The sequence below is a fragment of the Cannabis sativa genome, chromosome X, assembly GCF_029168945.1.
Source record: "Cannabis sativa cultivar Pink pepper isolate KNU-18-1 chromosome X, ASM2916894v1, whole genome shotgun sequence".
Classification (NCBI taxonomy): Eukaryota; Viridiplantae; Streptophyta; class Magnoliopsida; order Rosales; family Cannabaceae; genus Cannabis; species Cannabis sativa.
This window is the reverse complement of record NC_083610.1, coordinates 19,205,065-19,225,464: the sequence shown is the minus strand read 5'-3', so window position 1 is coordinate 19,225,464 and position 20,400 is coordinate 19,205,065. Positions and strand designations below refer to the sequence as shown.

Sequence of the window (20,400 nt, the reverse complement as noted above, 5' to 3'; positions counted from 1 at the left end):
TATTTTTACATGTTTTAGTCTGTAAGTAATATTTTTAATATATAAAATGAAATAATTAATATATAATATTTTGAAGGGAAATTTGCGGCAAAAGTCCCTAAAAAATTCAGTTTAATACAGATAAGTCCCCAACTTCCAAAAATAGCGGCAATAGTCCTCAAGGTGATGTTTTTTATTTGTCTGTTGGTCTCCAAGTTAACAGGTCCGTTAAACACATTTCAAATACCACGTGTCAAAATATTATTAGTGAGTGTTATTATTTTAATTTAAAAAAATAAAAATAAAAATAAATAATTTAAAAAATTTTTTTTTTCTTTTTCTTTTCTTTTTTTTCTTTTTTTTCTTTTCTTCTTCGTCTTTTTTGTTTTCTTCTTCTTCTTATGCCAGAAACCCAACCCCAACCAGCGACAAAGTGTGACCGGAGCACCACCACGACCCCAACCATAACCACATCCTGATTGCTAACTCCGGCCAACCCTAACCCCACTCCAGCCCCAATATTGTCAATCGGCCACCAAAAGCCAACCCAAAATAATTTTTTAAAAAATAAAATAAAAACCTAAAATTAAAAAATAATAACACCCACGAGGCTCTGTGTGAAGCTCTGTTAATGGAGTGTGAGAAGTTTTACTATCCGTTTAATGATTGTTCGGCGGTTTTGGTGAGGGAAATTGGGGAAGATGAGGTGATAATGGAGTCGGAGTGTCCGATTTGCCATAGATTGTTCTGTGCGCGGTGTAATGTGGGTTGGCATTCGAAGATTGGGTGCGAAGATTACCAGAGATTGAATGAAGATGAGAGAGGGAGTGAGGATTTGATGGTTAGAGAAATGGCGACTCAGAAGAATTGGAAGAGATGCCCTCATTGTAAATTCTCTGTTGAAAGAATCGATGGTTGTTTGCATATTACTTGCAGGTCTCTCTCTCTCTCTCTCTCTCTCTCTCTCTCTCTCTCTCTCTCTCTCTCTCTCTCTCTCTCTCTCTCTCTCTCTCTCTCTCTCTTCTCTTTCAATCTCTGTTTTAATTGAATTTAATTATGAGCTTAAGAACTTGGTTAGTCTCTTAATTTAATTATTAAGTTTGGTTTTAGAGTAATGATCCTGTTTTAGTTTGATGATTAGCTATGAACTTAAGAGTTGATTGATTAGTCTCTTAAATTTCTAGTCTGTGTTTTACTTTGATGATTTATTCAAATTTAGTTATGAATTTAAGAGTTGATTAATTAGTCTCGTAAATTTAGGTTTATTATTAGTTTGGTTTCAGATTAATCACTCTGTAATTCTCTGTTCTAATCTATCAATCTATACACAAGTTTCTCTTTATTTTGATTTTGCTATTGTTCTTGTACCAGTAGAGTCGGTCTAATCATTAGGTACAAGAAAATAAATCTAGCTGAGACCAATTTGAAATCTAAATTCGTCGAAATCTGATGGGTTTTTCTGGAAATGGGTTGTGGGTTGGGTTTCTGGCATGAGAAGAAGAAGAAAACGAAGAAGACGAAGAAGAAAAGAAAGAAAAAGAAAAAGAAAAAAAAAAGAGAGAAAATATTTTTTAATTATTTATTTATTTTTATTTTTATTTTTTTTAAATTAAAATAATTACACCCACCAATAATATTTCGACACGTGGCATTTGAAATGAGTTTAACGGGGACAAATAAAAAACATGACCTTGAGGACTATTGCCGCTATTTTTGAAGGTTGGGGACTTATCTGTATCAAACTGAACTTTTTAGGGACTTTTACCGCAAATTTCCCTATTTTGAATATTTAAGGAATAATGGGTATTAAAAGGAAAATTTTATTTATGTTTAATTTTAAAAGGGTAAAAGTAAGGAATAGGGATCCTGAGGTTATGAAGTAGAATGCTATAATTTAGTTGTTACTAGCCAAAGAGTAATCCCTTTGGCTAGTTCTAGTATTTTATAGGGAGATCTAGTTGCTTAGTCTTGGTGGTTGGTTGATTCTCTTCAGAGTTTTCTAATTAAAGTTTTATGCTATTTTTTGATGTTTTTTTCAGGTGGAACTTCAGTATTTTATTGAGTTAGAAGTGTTGTTTGAAGATGTTATAGCTTTATTGTCTAAATTTCCGGAGGCAGTTTTGTCCCATGGGGCTTGCTCTAAGATTTTAGCGGTCCATGGTTGGCAAAGCATGCTCTGCGGTTAGACAATGAGCTATCTTGATTCGAGGAGGTTCCAGCGCCGGTGGCGGACGTGGGCGTCGTAAATTCATGAGTGATTTTAATCACTTTGTCAAAAAAAAATTATGACGTACAAGCTAGATGCAATATTCACCGCACGATCAACCAAGAATGAGTGGGCTCTACAAGTTTAAGAAAATGAGTGTTGATAAAATAATTAATTCAATCTAATATGCACAATCCAATTAGCAGAATATTTGTGTAGTAATTTAATTTAATTTTTGCATCTTAAATTTTAATATGTACCAAATCATGCTCTTGAACTTTTTTTGCCGTTAAAAATTCTCCTTGAATTATTAAGATTATTAGATTTAAAGACTTTTATCTAATTTCATTCAATTTTATTATTTCAGTGATTGTTTATGTATTAAACTATATTCCCCAGACTTTAATATCTACCAAATCATGTCCCTCGAATTTTGATATGTATTAAATCATGCTTCCTGGACTTTATCCATGTTAGAATTTTTTTTACTAAAATTAGACAAAAGTCCTTAAATTCAACAATCTCAATAATTCAAGGGGTATTTTTAACAACCTTAAGAATTTAAGGAACATAATTTAGTACATGTCAAAGTTCAGGGGAAAAATTCATAATTAGTCTTTAATTTAATATACACATATTTATATAAATTTTTAGAGAAATTATATATACAATTAATACTTTAATAGAAAATAAATAATAATTTAAAAATCTAATACATATAATATAAATATATTTAAGAACTTAATAGATTAAATGTATATTTCTTTCTACATATAATATATGAATAATCACCATTTATACTTATACAGTAGAACCTCTATCCAAGAATACACTTGGGACCAACTAAATTATATTCTAATTGGGATGTTATAACTAAATAGAGTTACACTAGAAAAAAAAATTAAAAAAATCAAAAAATATCAATGTAACAATAATAACAATAAACAATCATTAATACTATATCATAATAGAAATATTTTAAAGTAAATATAATTTCTTACATGTATTATAATTTAAAATAAAATTATTAATTTTACATAAATAAATTTACAAAATACATGTATATATTTTATTAAGATGTAATTATTCTTATATAGAGGTATACTTTGTTAATACGGGACTTAAAAAATGTATAACTAATTACAATTTAGAGGTTATTCTTATTTATAACTGGCCCAAATTGGGACTTGATTTTTTTATAACAAATTAGAGGTTATTCTTGAATAGAGTATTCTTAAATAGAGGTTCTACTGTATATACTTTTTTTTCTACATACAATTTTGAACAAAATTAAATATTTCTTTTTACATATAATCTTTTTCTTTCTTTCAAAGTTGTTATTTTTTTAATTTGTAACAATAATTTATTTTATTTTGTTGTTAGTTATGTGAAAATATATAATTTTAAATAAATATTAAATAATTTAATATTGAAAAGTAATCAATTTAAAATAACAAATCTAATCCACACTTTTGTGAATTGGATTTGAGCTTTGTGTGGATTGGATTAGATCCAAAATATAAACTCCGCACTTACACTATGTTTGGTAGAGTGGAGAGGAGGAGGTAGGGAGGGGGATAAAGGAATTGATGAATTTCCTTGTTTGGCAAGAGAGAGAAAGGAAGGAAGAGGATTGGTGGGGGAGACCATTTCTCTCCAAATATACAATTTCTAATCCCTCAAAAAATTGGAGAATTGAAGAAAGACAGAAAAAACTATCTAAAATGATTTTTCTAACTTTCAAGATAAAATATATAATTATATTAAAAATGATAAAATAGTACTTTCAATATTTATTTTACTCTTCATCCTTCTAATTTTATTTCTCATACCAAATAATAGGAAGGAGAGTAACTATCCTCTCCATTCCTCCTACTCCCCATCCTTTCACAACTCTTAATCTATCTTACTTTTTCTCTTTCCTACTAAATATGAAAATATAATGTGTTTTGGATTAAATGAACTCTTTAATTAAAAAAATGATTTAGATTGGATGAACAAGATGATAACACGTCAAATATTTTATAGAGTAAATAGTACCCCAAACTGTGACACTTGCAATTGCATGGTTTTGTTTCTTGAACTTTTTGCAAAAAAAAAATCATCATACAACAATGGAAATAATTGTAAATTAAAAAATTTACAGTAGATTAACTCTGGTCACCATTACATCAAAAAAATTATTTACAAAAATAAAGGAAATACAATTGAAGGGACAAACAAGTTTACAATTACTTCCAATATTTAAGGGAAACTATTTACCAAAAAAAAAAAAGTGATTCGTGAGCAAAAATTTTATAAATGTCATTGTTCGAGGATAATAGTTATTTGTATGTTAATATTTTGAGTTATAACTCAGTCTTCTACCTTTTCCTATTCTCTTTATTTGTATTTTGAACTTTTAGATTTGTAACACTTTATTTAATTCATTTTAGTCCTTTAAATTTTTGCATAGAGTTGTAATTATCTTAATCTCATATTTTTATTCTTCCATTGATATTTTATATTTTCTAATAATATAAGATCATCTCTAACCAGAAATACAAAAATTGATCTATATTTAGCACAAAATATGATTTTGTGACATTTTTGCATAAACTTTTACTATTATGCTCCAATGCATAATTATAAATCATGATGCAGAATTTAATATCTCATTTAATGCTAATCGAGACAGACTGCATCGCTGTTGGTTGTCAAGGAGGCTCTCAGTTGGTTGAAGATGAGGAACTTGTCGAACGTGCTAATCGAGACAGACTGCATCGCTGTTGTTCAAGCTATTAATAGCTCGGCTGAGCTTCCATCTGTTTTTGGTTTGTTTATTCAAGAATGTCAATCACTTATTTCTATTTTACATAATGTTTCTGTTTGTCATGTTAAACGATCTGCTAACAAGGCCGCACATTGTGTTGCTCGCAGTGCTTGTTTTTGGTATGATCGTCTTTTTACTGAAAGCAATGTTTCCTCTACTCTTCAGTCTATTGTCATAGCGGATATTGCTATCTAATGAATTACTTTATTTCAAAAAAAAAAAAAATTATTAACAATATAAAATAATAATAATAATAATAATAATAATAATACAAAAATAAATATAAAATTCAATAATAAAATAATAATAATTAAAAAAAAGTCATTTAATACAAATTAACATCCTAATTAAACTTTAATAATAAAATATTAAAAATAACATAGTAAATATAAAAGCATAACATTTATTATGATGTAAATTTTGCTAATATTGTGATCCAAATTTATGTGTGAGATATTTACATCACAATTTAACACATCATTGAAGTAGAATTTTGATAAAGTGAACTATATTTTGTATTTGTATCGCTTATTTGCATCTTCATTAAAGATGCTCTAATGGCCAAAATCTACTACGATAGCATAGATGCATAACCGGAATTTCCCCCATCTAATAATCATAATTGATTCTTCTACTGTTCTTGAGATCGGGAGATAAAGCTACAGCCAAATATTCTTATTTTTATTTTAAGCAAATAAATGTACTCTTATTCACTTGGCACTAGATGAACATGAAAAACATAATTAAGAAAATTATTGAGGGTTCTAATGCGTTGTTTTTTTTTTTAAATACATTATACATGTATGCACTATAGTATTACAATCACATAATAGGTGACAAAGAACAGAACTATGTACAGGACAAGCAGAAATAAAAAGAACATACTTTTAAAAGTTCTGATTGCTCTTCACAAAGAACACATCTATCGGTATATGTCTGCCTTCTTTCGGCGACAACTTGCGCTTCTTGCGTTGACTCTGGCTTGAACTTTGACCCTTTTGTTCATCTCTGAGAGGATTCCGTTAGGAAAAAATGAAAAATAGATCAGCCGAGCACACATTACTAAAAAACTAGTGAAATGCAGCTAGATGACTGACTATATATGCATGACTACTGCATATCAATTTGTTAAGCTGGAAATTTATGTGGAAAGCTATAATAGTTCTTTCCATTTCCAACTGAGGTCAAGAACTACAAAAAGAAGTTATCTAGTATAATTATGCATAATAGAGAAAGCAAATATCATTTTAAATTCTGAAATATTTAAAATAATGATAATAACCTGTGCCTCAAAGTAGAACTTCTAAACCCAGTGCCAGATTCCTCTTTCTGAAGCTTCTCGGCTAAATGAAAATCACAGTGCTCTTGTCTTTCCTCAATAAAATCCGGTGGCATTTCTATCCCGCATATTGAACACTTGTAATCATTTACCCATAGAAATAACTCTCTTTGACCCATTGAAGATACTACCTCAGCATCAGCTGCCGTGAAGTTTACTCCATTAGTCACTCTGTTTGGGCAACTGGTGCCCTCAACCTGCAGAGAACACACTGCTTAAAAAGTATCTACACTCCATCCCCAATATAGTTCTTCATGTCGAATGAAACTTATTAGCCTGTACTGGAGTTGTCATACAATGTACAGCTCGTGAATGATGGAACCGATCTACAAAAGCTATTTCTAAACATCACATCCAAGACCTTATTCATTTAGCATATTGTTCACATCATGTATAACACTGTTCTCGCGAGTAAAGAAATACTACATAACATTAGCAATTTCAGTCCCAACCAAAACAATATTTTATCAACTTACATACCTTGTATGCAGTAACATCACTTGATAAATTATTGTCCATTTGAGCTGAAATACTGCTGAGAGTACTGTTATCATTGTCAAGTATTGATGAATGACTGCAATCCGCATCACTATATGTATGATGTGTCTCATGTTCGCCAATAAAAGAATCAGAATGATCATCATTCACTAAGTAATTACTTGTGTCATGGCCAAAGGGTCTTTGGCCATTTACATCTTTGCCGGAATTATCTCCTGATACAAAGAAGTTGGTCAGAGTTTTCTGGGTAGGATCAAGAAGAGTACCATCCCTCTCTAGATTTAAATGAGATACCCTCAAGCCTGTCATCAAGAAAAAAATAAGGTTATATAAAAGGCAAGGTCCTTAGCATTCCCAACATCACCGCTGTGCATGCATACAAACTATACGACATGTATAAATGATTATATGCATGTAAAGTGTAAACAATGTACATGCCCACCTATTAGCCTTAATGAAATAGGAAATTCAGCCTTCAGCAGCTTTGATGCATGCTTTAAAATATCTTCACTTGAGCAAATGTGTTTTTGCAAAGATACAGCTCTTGTTCGAAGCTGTAGATTAAAAACTAGTATCAATATTCATAGCATGACAATCACATCAGTAAGATACAAAGCAACCTGCTGAAAAATCAGTGCATATACCTCAAAGGCTGCCGTTTTCAATTTGAGAGTCAATGTTCTCCCACAAAGACCTTCTTTTTGCATGTCAGCTGATAACATTTCTGAAAGTTCCTCTGTAACCATAAGGCTTACAATTTTAGTTGTCAAAGAAACTGATAGTGTATTTTAAATATAATAATAATCCAATGCTAGGAATGTACTAGTTAGACTATTATTTTCTCAAGTCCATTGGCCATGCACACAAGGGTCTATAACAGGCACTATAGCCAAATTTTCAGGCTCAAAGCTTCAAAGTCAGAAATAAAGATTCCTACGAAAACTATATCAATGATCAATGATAATGATGCTAATGTATCAGTCTGTAACCTTCTAAGTTCTATTTAGATACCTCTTATACCTCAAGAGGTTTGAACCAGATTATACATTGTGGAAACATGATAAAGAATGAAACTGAAACCACTAAAAAGGAGCCACAAGTCCATGTCTTGTATGAGTCGTGAATCATATGACAAAAAATTCCCCACTATGAAAATGAAAGACATAAAACAATAATCACCTAATTTGCGATAAAGCAATGTTTCATCCCCTGTGGCAGAAAATGTTCTCTCATTGCTAATACTTTTTCGCAACCTGACTTCAGGAGTATCTGTCCCTCCAAGCCCAAGTCCCACAGAGAGAAAAAAATCTGCAGTGTTTAAGGGCTATGGTCATGGTCCACATAGTGAGTGAAGTAAAGACATAGTAAAAAGGAATGACAATGGTGAAAACCTGCTGTAGATTGAGAAAATAGGGCACAGATATAACTTCCTTTTTGCAACATCTCCTCACATGTACTGATTCCTAAAGCATCCCTTAAAATGTGTTCAGTGACTTTCCCAATTCCTCCAATCTGTGTTTAAAGTTCACTATGATGTCTCTTTATCAGGATGTAAACTACACAAAGGACTAAAACAACATGTAAAATAAGCTGCTTGTGAATTACAATTTGCATTACACTATACCTTTCGTATAGGAAGTGAAGATATAAATGTCATCACAGCCACCCGGTTATTTGGTAAAACAAACTGCCCATTTGGTTTGTTTATATCAGAGCAAACCTATTGACACCAATGTGATGAAAAGAAATTCAGCATGCATTATGTCAAGGGAAACACAAACGAAATTTCCTCAAAAGAAACATCTACAAAGTGAAAACATAGGGAAAGTTTTATGCAAACAAGATCATTAGCAGTACAATTAACAATTAGCATTAATTTTCAGAGAAGTATTCATTGCCACAAAAAAAAGGAAAGGGAAATAGAGCAGGATGGAGTAAAAACAAATGTGTCAGTTCAGATCATTTTCAATTGCTAGTAATTTGTCAGTACACTTGAGTCATTTATAATTAACTCCTTTATAAAATTTGCATTATTTCCAAGTAGATCCTCAACTTCTTTGATTTAATAGTCCTCATCTTAGTTCTTCCTCTCCCTTAATGGAAAAAAAGACTCCTTACATGGCAAGAAAACCCTTCAACTCACATGATACTATATACTGCAACTTCTAAAGACTTAATATTAACCAGATTATTGTCAATTTGCAAGTTTGCAGTAGATTATTGCTCTTACAGAACAGAGCTGGTTCTTTTTTTTTCCCACAAGACCATATATGACATAAAGTAAAAAAATTTAAAATTCTAAAAGAGTATAGATTTTATATTACTTTTGGGGACGGGGGAGGGGACAAAATATTCATTCAACATGATTGCAAATATTTTGGGCAGCATAAGTAATATCAACAAGTCTACTACCTAAATTCTTAAATAAATTTAGTACTAATTGTTCGATAAATAGCTTATTAGCTTGTCAACCTTTGCAAGTAGACGGTTTGCTGCAACTCCAGCACTACATGTAAGACCAGTCTCTTCATATATGTTGGTTCTGATTTCTTTGGCAATCTTTAAAACAAGAAAGACAATTTAAGAGTAAAAATATGGAAAAGAAAAAAAAGGATGTAAAGAAGAAAGAAGCAAAAGTAAAGGTTTAATACTTCTTCACCAGTAATACCCCTTTCTTTGCAGGCCTCCGTTACATCAAGGTAGGCTTCATCTAAACCAGCAGCCATGAAATTAGGATCATACGTCTGGAAAACTAACTCGAAAAATAGGAAAAAGTGAAATAAGAATCGGTCGCTAGTACAAATATCTTCAATTCAAATGCAACCTAGAAGAAGAGCAAGCCAAAAGCCTAACCTTTTCTCGTTAAGTCACTGTAATAATTATACTTTTTGAAATCCGTAGGAGCAAAAATTAACTCTGGGCATAATTTACGAGCAATAAAACCAGGCATTGCCGCTCGAACTCCAAACTTCCGAGCCTACAATGCGAGCCAAGAATTACCCTTTAATTATTGATATACATCTTGAGAACACAGTCATGTCAAGTTCTTTCTACCCTATTGCATAACTTTTGGGTTCAAACAACACAAAGGAAAGGACTTCATAATTATCCCTCAAACTCCAGTCTAGGCAATTCCAACCTCATAATTAGCTGTGGATATCATAGACATACTGCCAACAGCCATGGGCTTCCCCTTTAACGAAGGATTGCTTAATGTTTCAACAGCTGCATAAAAAGCATCCATATCCACATGTATCCAAATTCTTGAAAGGTTTCTTGCAGCTTCTAGCTCTAAAATTCGTTTTTCTGCAACCTGTTATTTGATATCAAGCTATTAGATACATTTCTGCCCAATTTAGCTACCACATATTAAGGATTACACTAATAATTTTTATTAAAATTATAATCATTCATCACCCAGAATGGTCTTCTTTTTCTTTTTTTTTTTTCCACTTTTCTTTCTTCTTTAAGAAAAATAATGAATTTAAGAAGAAACATTAGAAACATCAATGTAATGAATTATTTCCTAATTGTCATCAACAACATTTCAGCCCCAAATTCAAGTAAAAAAAACAAAATTCAAACTCGCACAACTGAAATAAAATTAAAAATTGTACCATCTGAAAGTGAGATATATCTTCAGCACTAAGCTTGGCACACCGAACACGCATATTTTCTATTTTCTGCCTTATAAAAGCCTCCTTGCGCTCCTCGTTCTCAAAGTACTTAGACCCTTTGCTCATTTCATACACCACTCGTTGTACTTTCTCCTTGTCCACTCCATCCATACCTAAAATCAACCAAATCAATTGCACTGGAACAATATGGTTCACAACGTGTAAAACCCTAGTTTCTACAATTATCAAATAATTTGTGGAGGATTTCAAGTATGCAGCGAGATTGGATGAAGATGACTTACCAGCTTTGGCATTGGTGTATACGGTGTGGTAAGATTGCCATGGCCGATCGGCGTCGCTTGTTGAGGTCTCGCCTTTCTCCATAGCGTGCTCTACTGCTCTGCAAGAAAAAATTCGTTATATATATACGCGGGAGAGATTGCGCCAAATTTTGAAGCGTAATAATTCACCTCTGTGTGCCACGTGTCGGAGGTAACCATACTAAATTAAAGTTGGCACCATTTTGTAAGGAAATTTGATTTTCTATAAGTAAAAAACCTTAATATTTTTATTCTTAAACCAATACATTTTAAACTAAAAAAAAATTGACATTTTTTTCAAAACCCAAAAATACCACTTTCATAACTCAAATCTTTTCTCTCTCCTTCCCTCAAACTCTCCCTGCATCTATCTCTCTCTCACTCTCGGCATCTCTTCACCCACCCACTAACAAATCGCCCCCAACTCTCACCACCACCTCCGACCACCCAAACGCCACACCAAATCACCCCACCACCACCTCTGACCCAGCCCCCCTCTCTCGGACCACCCAAACGCCGCACCAAATCACCGCACCACCACCTCCGACCCAGCCCCCTCTCTCAGACCACCCAAACGCACCACCACCTCCAACCCAGCCCCCCTCTCTCGGACCCAGCCCCCCTCTCTCTTCCTCTCTCTGAAACCGAAAAAAAAAAAAAAAACCCAGAGTCCGATGGTCGGACCATGGGGTCCGATGGGTCCGACCATCGAACTCTAGGTTTTTTTTTCCCGATTTGAGAGAGAGGAAGAGAGCCGATGGGGGTCCGATACGGGGTCCGATGGGCCCGATGGGGGGTTCGATGCATATGCGGGTTGGGGAAAAAATGGGGTTGAGTTATGAGAGAGGTATTTTTGGGTTTTAGATAAAAGTGTCATATTTTTTTTTTTTTTTGAAATATATTGGTTTAAGAATAAAATATTAAGGTTTTTTAAGTATAGAAAATCAAATTTCCCTTTTGCAATGCAATCCACTCAAAAATAAGATGTTAGGGCCGGCCAGAGGGTGGGGCAGCCGGGGCCTCGGCCCTAGGCCCCACAATTTTGGAGGCACCGAAAAAATTAAAATTAATATATATCTTTATATATTAAAAGTGTCTATCTAACGACATTTCTTGGTTTAACATTCTTGGTTTAACAGAATATACTTAAAAATAAAAGAATATTCTATTAAATTTAACGATTAGGTTTGATCTCCCGTTAAAAAATAAACCCAATAATTAAACCCAAAAAATTAAACAATCTTTTAAATAAACAATCTTTTAAATATTAATAATCTCTTTTTAAATTAAAAAAATCATCTTAACCACATATCTCTCTAACAAACCTATCTTGGGAGAATATTAATAATTTTTTTATTTATTTTTTAAAAAAGAAAAATATAGATAAAATATCTAGAAAAGATAATATAAAAGAAGATTGATTGTGTTGGCTTAGAGATTTTTGGGTTTGGGCTTAAAAAAATAATAATAAAAAAAAGATGAAATGGGATGTAATTAGTATTTACCTTATATGTTTGTGCTTATTTTTAGTTTTATTTTTAATTTTACCACCAAGAGGAGAAGGTTGAAAAATATTAGAATATGAAAATATTATTGGTGCTTATTAGTAATTTGCAAAGAATGTGAAAGTCTATAAATATATAGTTGTGTATCTATTATTAGATATGAAATGAGATAATAGAACTTTTTTCAATTAGAAGATTAATGTACATTTTACTATTAATAACATACATTATTATAACACAACTATGTTTTACTTACTAAATATACTGACACATATTTTATTTTTATAAAACAAATCGTTCAAATAATTATACTATTTTAATTATTAATTAAAATAAAAAACTAAAATATTAAATAAAACTAACACTACGTGGCTTGGCACGTAACAATCACCTAGTATATATATATATAAAAATGTATAATATATAAATATTTAACTCAACAAATTACATGAAAACACATGCAGCACAAATGGTAAGTGGAGCTTTTATTGGACTTCAGGTTCAAGATTGATCCTTCCCTCACCACTTTTTATACTTTTAATTATTTGTGATAAATAATAATATTATAACTTAAATATTTGTAATTGTATAAAAAAAATATTAAAGTACTTTTAATTTTAAAATATTAATAATAAATAAAATTTATATTTTATTATCTATTTTTTAAAAAATATATATAATTTAAACATATTATTTTTTTTTTCAAATGTGCTAAAATATATAGTACTTCAATATAGATGTTCTTAGTAATTAAATATTACTTTGATCGAGTTAGCTTACGTTGTAAAAAAATATTTATTACATAGAGATAAAAGAATTAAAATTAATATTGTGTCAAAATTTAATTAAAATTTATTTTAAATTTTTATTAAAATAAAAAGCCTCGTTTCAAATTTCGTCCTAGGCCTCTCATCACCTTAAGACGACCCTGCTCTGAATATAAGTAAGTTAGGTTTGTCCTTAGAGCCACTCAACTTAAAGACCTATAAATTTCCTTTAAAAATTACATATTTTTCTTACTAATTTAAAAAATACTATATTTTACTCGAAATAAAAATTTAAAATATTTTTTTCCTTATGATTAACATCCACACTATTATTAAAATTTAATTTTATAAATACCGATTAAAAAGTGCATACACATTCCATTTATAGATATGTGAGTGTATTAATAATTATTTACTTATAAGGCATTATATTTGACCTCATTAAAAAATTTATTAAACATGTATTAAAAAAATTGTGAATTGGAAGAACACTAACACACTATTTTATACTTATTTTGTAAATTCAAGATACTAAATAATAATAATAATCAAGAATAGAGAATACTAAAATTATACTACACGAATAAATACATAAGACCTTATGAATACATTTAAATTGTAAAACCAAAAATTACTCTTCTTTCATTCTTATATTCTTATTATACCAAGCAATTATCACCCTCCGAAAAGGAAATTTAATTCATGGTTGGATCTTAAAAATATATAAGTCTGAAGTCAATCTTAAAAATATATAAGTCTGAAGTCATTTAAATTGGGAAATTTGAATTATTATGCATGTTTTAATACATAATTGGTTTGGAGAACACTTAGTGTAGGTAATTTTTAAAATAGGACCAATTTTCAAAAACCTCCAAAATAGTCTTGTCAAAATCCCAATCCCTTTCTCTCTCTTCCACTCAAACTCTCTCTCGGTCCCTCTTTCCTTCGCCCGATCCCAGCCGCCTCACACAAGCCCAGTCGACTCCGACTTCGCCCGAACTCCAGCCACCTCACACAACCACGCCCAGTCGACTCCGACCGAGACCCACCCACTATCCGACCGCCATCACCGCCGCACGGAGGAGGAGACCCACCCAGGAGAACCGCACCATGTCTAAGGTAATTTTTTAAATTTCTCTTGTAAAATTTCATGGATTCGAATCTGAGAAACCATTGGGGAAGAAAAGGTCCGATGGGTCCGACGGATTGGGTCCGATGGTCCCGATGCATGGGTCCGATGGTGCGATGGGTTGGGTCCGATGGTCACGTTGGGTTGGGTCCGATGGTCCGATTCGTTGAGGTCCGATTGGACTGATAGGGTTCGATGGCTACCATATTGGGCCAATTGGACCCACCGGACCTGAGGGGTTTTTTTTTTTTTTTTATTCTGTCATACGCGGTGTAGATCGTCGGGTCGTAGGCAGTGGTCAGGGGGTGACGGCGCGGTGGTTGGGGTTCGGGCGAAGTCGGAGTCAACTGGGCTTGTGTGAGGCGGCTGGGATCGGGCAAAGGAAGGAGGGACTGAGAGAGAGTTTGAGTGGAAGAGAGAGAAAGGGATTGGGATTTTGACAAGGCTATTTTGGGGGGGTTTTTGAAAATTGGTCCTATTTTAAAAATTACCTACACTAAGTGTTCTCCAAACCAATTATGTATTAAAACATGCATAATCATTCAAATTTCCCTTTAAATTTTAGACCTTCACTTTCAAAAATATATAGAAAAAAAAATATTAAAAAAGTGTGTCATGAGACTTAAACTCACACCATTATATAATGTGACATACACCCAACCAACCAAACTATAAATATTTATTATTTATAATACACTTAATTTTATTTAAATAAAAGTCTAATGGAACTTTTTATTTTTAATTTTGGACTCCCAAAAAGTATGGACCCTAGGCACGGACCTTACTCGCATATGCTTACGATCGGCCTCGTAGCAACCAACTACAAAAGAACGGGCAAGTCCATCTCAGTGAGATGAGGTGCAATAGAGGGAAGACCCTCATTCCACCTAGCAGAAGCTCTTTCATCTAAAGCCATCTTAGTTAAACAATGAACGAGAAGGTTAACATCTCTACACTCAAACCAAAACTCAACCAACTCGAACGAATTACAAAACTCAATAATCTCGGTAAGAATACAATGCCAATCACCCACATTAATTTTGTACATGGTTGTTTAGCAACCAAACCAGCAACATTAATTTTTGGATATTGTCCAATATCACTTTCAACAATCAAATCAACAATACAAGTTCTGCTTAGTGTCCTAGACTGTATTTAACAAACAAACTGGCAACACAGATTCCTGGCAGGTGTCCAGACTATTTTCAGCAGCCAAACCTGAAATATGGGTTACATGTTAGTGTCTTAGACCATTTTCAACAACTAAATTTTTATTGTAAGTTTATAAGAATGTGTCCTAGAAGATTTTCAACAACCAAACTAGCAACATGAGTTTCTGGGTTGTGTCCAAAAGCATATTCAGCAACCAAAACCAGAAAATTGAATTCCTTGGTGTCCTAGACAATATTCTGCAAGCCAAATAAACAACAAGAGTTTCCGTTTCTGGTTAGTGTCCATTATCCTATATTATTCTCATCACTGTTGGCTCAAGGGATATTTCTAAATTCTTCTCAAGTTATAACAGGACATGCCGGCTGTAAAAGCTCAAAACTAACACAAAGTTACTTCACGAGATAATAGCATGAGACAATAAGCAGAGACCCATGGTATACTTTAAGTTCAATTAAATAATGAAAATCAGAGCCTTCGCTAGTCAAATTTATGAAAAATGTCGACTGATTTGTAAGCGAGGACGAATTATAGTAATTTATTCCTAAGATATAAACAAAGACGATTAATGCCATACTAATAGCAATGATAAGCATACCTGAGTAGTCTTGAACCTATACCAGAGCTAAAGTAGAAAACATTGGAGGTGAAGTTGTTTGACTTGTCAAAAGGTTCATTCAGTCTTATTAAGATATCCATACGACTTTTCAAATGCTGTATCCAAAAAATAAGATTATACTTTAGTTTTAATAAACAACAGCAAATTGAAAAGCATACTGCTAACTTCATCTCTACTTAAACATCTAATAATTATCACTAAACCAACACCGAAAAACCAAATTATATTAGAGGCAGAAAATAGCCTGCTTATCTGTCACCATCTAGCATCCAACCTTTTTAAACATACTCTTGCAGATTCTCTAAACCCCTGAAATGATATACCGGAGCTTGTCTTCAAATCATTGATTGACAGGTTTCGCTCAATGTTGAAAGCTCCAAAAATCCATATCCTACAAAAAATTATGAGTTATTAGTTACCCCAGAAGTTAAACCAAAACATTTTATCTCTTATTAATCACAATGAGAATTCAAAATACCATTAAGGAATTCTAAATAAAAGCTCACTTTTTTCCATTTATCTCACAGGAGCACATCCAGAATCCCTAACAACAATGTCCATTGAGAATAGCTTGATTGAGAAGCTTTTTTTCGTCTACAGATGAAGTAACATTTTACTGACTTCATACTATGCAAGACCATCTCTTATTTCTGATGATCCTTTGTAACTTGGCAACATCTACATTGGCAGAGTACCAAAAAAAAAAATGACATTAGATTGAAATTCCATCAGCCTCGTGATAGCCGGTATCTAGCCATTGGAAGGAATCAGAAAAAGATATATATTATCCATGAAAATGAATCACACACCTAAAAACAAGGATGGACTTGAATATGATGCCACCTCTGAACCAAGATAATTAGTATAGATGGAACAAAACCTTCAGCTCCAAGGAATTGATCATTAAAACTTATCATCTGGTACAAAACCTTTCTGTAGCATATCGTCATGGTAGCGGAATGCTGCTTTCAAGTTGTCCTGTGACACATGTCCATTAATCAAAAATGTATATGTTGATTTATCAGGCTTCACACCTTTTTCAATCATCCTCTGTAGTACTAGCTCAGCTTCTTGCATTCTACCCTGCCGACAGAATCCATTTAAAATAACATTGTATGTAATAACATCTGGCAACAACCCTTGATCTTCCATCTTGCTAGTCAAAACAAAAGCTTTGTGCAGATTCTCTTCGTTTATGTATCCATTAATCAAAGTGTTGTATGTAATGCTGTCTGGAATAATTCCCCGAGAAATCATTTTCGTCAAAAACTCATCTGCTTTTGCAACATCACCTGTCCTGCAGTGCCCCTTTAAGACAGTATTACAAGTCACAAGAGTAGGTTTTATACCTTCTTTCACCATTTGGTCCCACAACATCAACGCCTTAGGTACATTACCCACGCTGCAGAATCCATTTATAAGAATGCCGTATGAAATGTGATTAGGAAATATACTTCTAGAAATCATATCATCCCATAATTCCTCTGCTTTCTCTATTTCGCCACCTTTGAAAAAACCATCAATCAATATGTTGTATGTGACAATGTCAGGCTTCAAATTTCTTTCAGTTATTGTATGGAACAAATTTAGCGCTTTCCTCATATTCCCACTCTTGCAATACCCATGAATCAGTGTGGTATAAGTATAAAAATCAGGAATGACACCCCTTTCCATCATCTCACCAAACAAAAGTTCTGCATCAGCAAGCATCATCTCCTTACACAATCCATTCATAATAGTATTATATGTGACCACATCCATAACACAGCCTTGCTCAATCATTCTATCTCTCATTTTCAATGCCTCTGACATTTGACCATTTTTACAATATCCATCTATTAGGATAGTATATATCACACTATCTGGAACCAACCCTACATTTTTCAAATTCCTAAAATATCCTAGTGCCTGATCAAGATTTCCATTTCTAGTGAACATTCCAATAAGAGCACTAAAACTAATTAAATCAGGTGAAACACCTCGACATGACATTTCACGAAAAATCCCCTCAGCCTCCATTACAATATTTTTTCTACATCTCTCAACAAGCAATGCATTGTATGTAGATGTGTCAGGATTCAATCCAACTCGCACCATCTCATCCAAAACTTCCCTTGCTCTTGCATAATTTCCCAATTTACACAAGCCATTTATCATAGTGTTGTATGTGAAAAGTCCAGGTCTCAACCCCTTACCCAACATAGAGTTAAATAAATAAAAAGCCTCTTCTAAAAGCCCTTGGCGACAATAGGCATTGACCAAAGTATTGTATGTCACTATATCCGGAAGAATCCCCTTCTCTTCCATGTTCGACAATAACGACTTGGTATCATCAATTTTTCCATCTTTACACAAAGCATTGACCATGATATTAAGTGTAAAAACATTCAAATTAATTCCACTCCTAAGTACTTCTTCATATACTTTCCATGCTAAGTCAACCCACCCAACTTTCACAAGCCCTCCTAGAAGACTATTACAAGCATTTATAGAGACATGAAAACCTTTGCTTCTCAATATTTGAAACACTTCCCACCCTTCTCTCAGCTTCTTAGCTTGCACATAAGTCCTAACCAATAAATCAAACACCAAAGGATTTGAGCCAAAACTTTCTGACGCTGAAACAAAGGACTCAACAACTTCAATCCGCGAAACGCCACTCCTCCTCACCATTCTAAGCACCAGCGCTTGTGCATCGGACAACCTCCGACCACGCACCAGAATATGAATCATTATACTCAAGGACTCTGAAGAAAACTTCATATTGGGACTATCCAACAAAATCAAATCAACAAACTTTATACCCAGTTGAAAATTTTCACGACACCTACTAAGGACTTCAACTACAACTAATGGGTTCAACTGAAATAGATAACTGCGCAGTGAATTATGATTACCTTGCTTCAAAGCCAGTACAATTTTCTCCACATAGAAAGAATCTGATGAAACTGATTCCCGATTTGGAGTTCCAGAGGCTTCTTCTTGAATTTCGAAAGGTATAACACCAACGTTAGAGAACGATTTTGGAAAGCAAAAGGGTATCCATAAATTTTTTAAATATGGTATTCGTAAAGGTTTCACCAAGGTTGAGAATGATCTAAGGATGGGTTCTTGAAGTAGCTGTTGGGCAGCCATTTGAAAAGGAACAAAAGAAAAAAAGAAAAAAAGCTTTGCACTTATTATGGCTTCTTGGTATTGAAATTCTGCAAGTAATGGAATAGGCTATAGACTTATGAGTTATGAGTCTTTACTTTTCATTAGATTGGCTTTGCACATTTGTGTTGCAGGTCAGGCAATGTTTCCTACATCCATACCTACATCACTGGTTTTTATAAGTATAATCAGATCAAAAGTTATAATAACCCTAGTTTCACTGGGAACCTCGAACTTGAGGCATGAAATGTAAACAATGAATTACTGAATGCTATTTCATATACTAATTAGTCTACAATATTAACAGTTTAACTATTTTTTTTCACAATTTAGCAAACAATAAACCATAAACGTATTTCATATACAAATTAGTCCAAAATATTAACAATTAGATCACTTTTCTTTTTACAATTAAGCAAACAATAAATCATAAACGAGCTGATTTAAGCATTTGTATGAATAGTAGAGAGACAGTCTTGTCATAATACTTATAAAAGACCTACTGAATCAACACAATCAAAACAATGGCATGTTACAGTCATAAAAATTATAATAAATCAATAATTAACAAAATTTTAATTCTATTTTATAACTGCAGTAGCAGCTAAATATACCCAGGGCGTAAAACTCTGCATCTTAAAACTGAATACTAATCATATACTCATTACAGGAATCAAATTAATACACTATATAATAATATATGACACAATCAACATTTAGTGTTGTTTAAAATTCAAAAACTTAGGGACATATGCAAATATAGAATGTAACAGAGGGTTACCCTCTTAATTTCTCTGCTGAAATCCGAAAGGGTGGCGAAGGCCGAGAAGGGAAGGATGGCTGCCGTTTTGGTTGTCCGAGAAATGTAAGGTGGCCGTGGCGGGCTGGTTTCGGTTGTGGGTGTGAGTCTGGAAATGAGCGAGTGAGAAGGGCAATTTACAAATATACTGAAATTTGGGTTAATTTTTACAAAAATATTGTCTCACGGAAATTTTTTTTAAAATACTGTGTTTTTATAAAACACTAGTAAAATACAAAACAAAATAATTCAAAACAACAGTAGAATAACTAAAAAACACTAGTAAAAACTTAACACAGTTTACTGTAGTGTGAAACTTATAAAAAAATACAGTAAAAAGGTAAAAAATGTCGCCTGACAGTATTTTTTCAAAAAAAAATAGCAAAAGTGAATATATCATGTAAATTTCCCAATAAGATGATGGACTTCTTTTTCTGATAGTGTATTGGGCTTATATTGTAAGGAGAATTTGCAAAAATATTGGAAA

At 32.8% G+C, this 20,400-nt stretch overlaps 2 protein-coding genes across 6 annotated transcripts; both read right to left on the bottom strand.

Moving 5' to 3' along the window:
- Positions 1 to 5,691: 5,691 nt before the first annotated feature.
- LOC115703218 (DNA polymerase kappa) lies at positions 5,692 to 10,896 on the bottom strand. 2 transcript variants are annotated; one of them, XM_030630733.2, is made up of 14 exons: positions 10,754 to 10,896; positions 10,452 to 10,624; positions 9,974 to 10,147; positions 9,688 to 9,811; positions 9,486 to 9,586; positions 9,307 to 9,393; positions 8,459 to 8,554; positions 8,226 to 8,346; positions 8,014 to 8,142; positions 7,479 to 7,570; positions 7,277 to 7,388; positions 6,817 to 7,136; positions 6,280 to 6,533; positions 5,692 to 6,005 (listed from the first exon to the last, which is right to left on the bottom strand). In XM_030630733.2, exons 1-14 carry the CDS (start codon positions 10,833 to 10,835, stop codon positions 5,885 to 5,887), a joined length of 1,986 nt encoding a protein of 661 aa, XP_030486593.2. In that variant the 5' UTR covers positions 10,836 to 10,896; the 3' UTR covers positions 5,692 to 5,884. The 2 variants fall into 2 exon arrangements, with proteins under 2 accessions (XP_030486593.2, XP_060961377.1); XM_061105394.1 differs by having other exon boundaries at positions 9,486 to 9,544.
- A 4,253-nt stretch (positions 10,897 to 15,149) lies between these two features.
- On the bottom strand, positions 15,150 to 20,075 carry LOC115703093 (pentatricopeptide repeat-containing protein At5g01110). 4 transcript variants are annotated; one of them, XM_061106750.1, is made up of 6 exons: positions 19,896 to 20,037; positions 16,771 to 19,283; positions 16,468 to 16,639; positions 16,236 to 16,352; positions 15,941 to 16,056; positions 15,150 to 15,581 (listed from the first exon to the last, which is right to left on the bottom strand). In XM_061106750.1, exon 2 carries the CDS (start codon positions 19,094 to 19,096, stop codon positions 16,865 to 16,867), a length of 2,232 nt encoding a protein of 743 aa, XP_060962733.1. In that variant the 5' UTR covers positions 19,097 to 19,283; positions 19,896 to 20,037; the 3' UTR covers positions 15,150 to 15,581; positions 15,941 to 16,056; positions 16,236 to 16,352; positions 16,468 to 16,639; positions 16,771 to 16,864. The 4 variants fall into 4 exon arrangements, with proteins under 4 accessions (XP_060962733.1, XP_060962732.1, XP_060962734.1 ...); XM_061106749.1 differs by having other exon boundaries at positions 15,150 to 15,390; XM_061106751.1 differs by having other exon boundaries at positions 15,150 to 15,390; positions 16,771 to 19,275.
- Positions 20,076 to 20,400: the final 325 nt, after the last annotated feature.

Coding starts and splice junctions, on each gene's coding strand:
- LOC115703218 (XM_030630733.2), bottom strand. CDS start 10,835: ATGGAGAAAGGCGAGACCTCAACAAGCGACGCCGATCGGCCATGGCAA. Junction 9,394..9,485: donor GGGGTATTACTGGTGAAGAA/GTATTAAACCTT, acceptor CTTGTTTTAAAG/ATTGCCAAAGAAATCAGAAC. Junction 7,389..7,478: donor TGAAAACGGCAGCCTTTGAG/GTATATGCACTG, acceptor TTTAATCTACAG/CTTCGAACAAGAGCTGTATC.
- LOC115703093 (XM_030630576.2), bottom strand. CDS start 19,096: ATGGCTGCCCAACAGCTACTTCAAGAACCCATCCTTAGATCATTCTCA.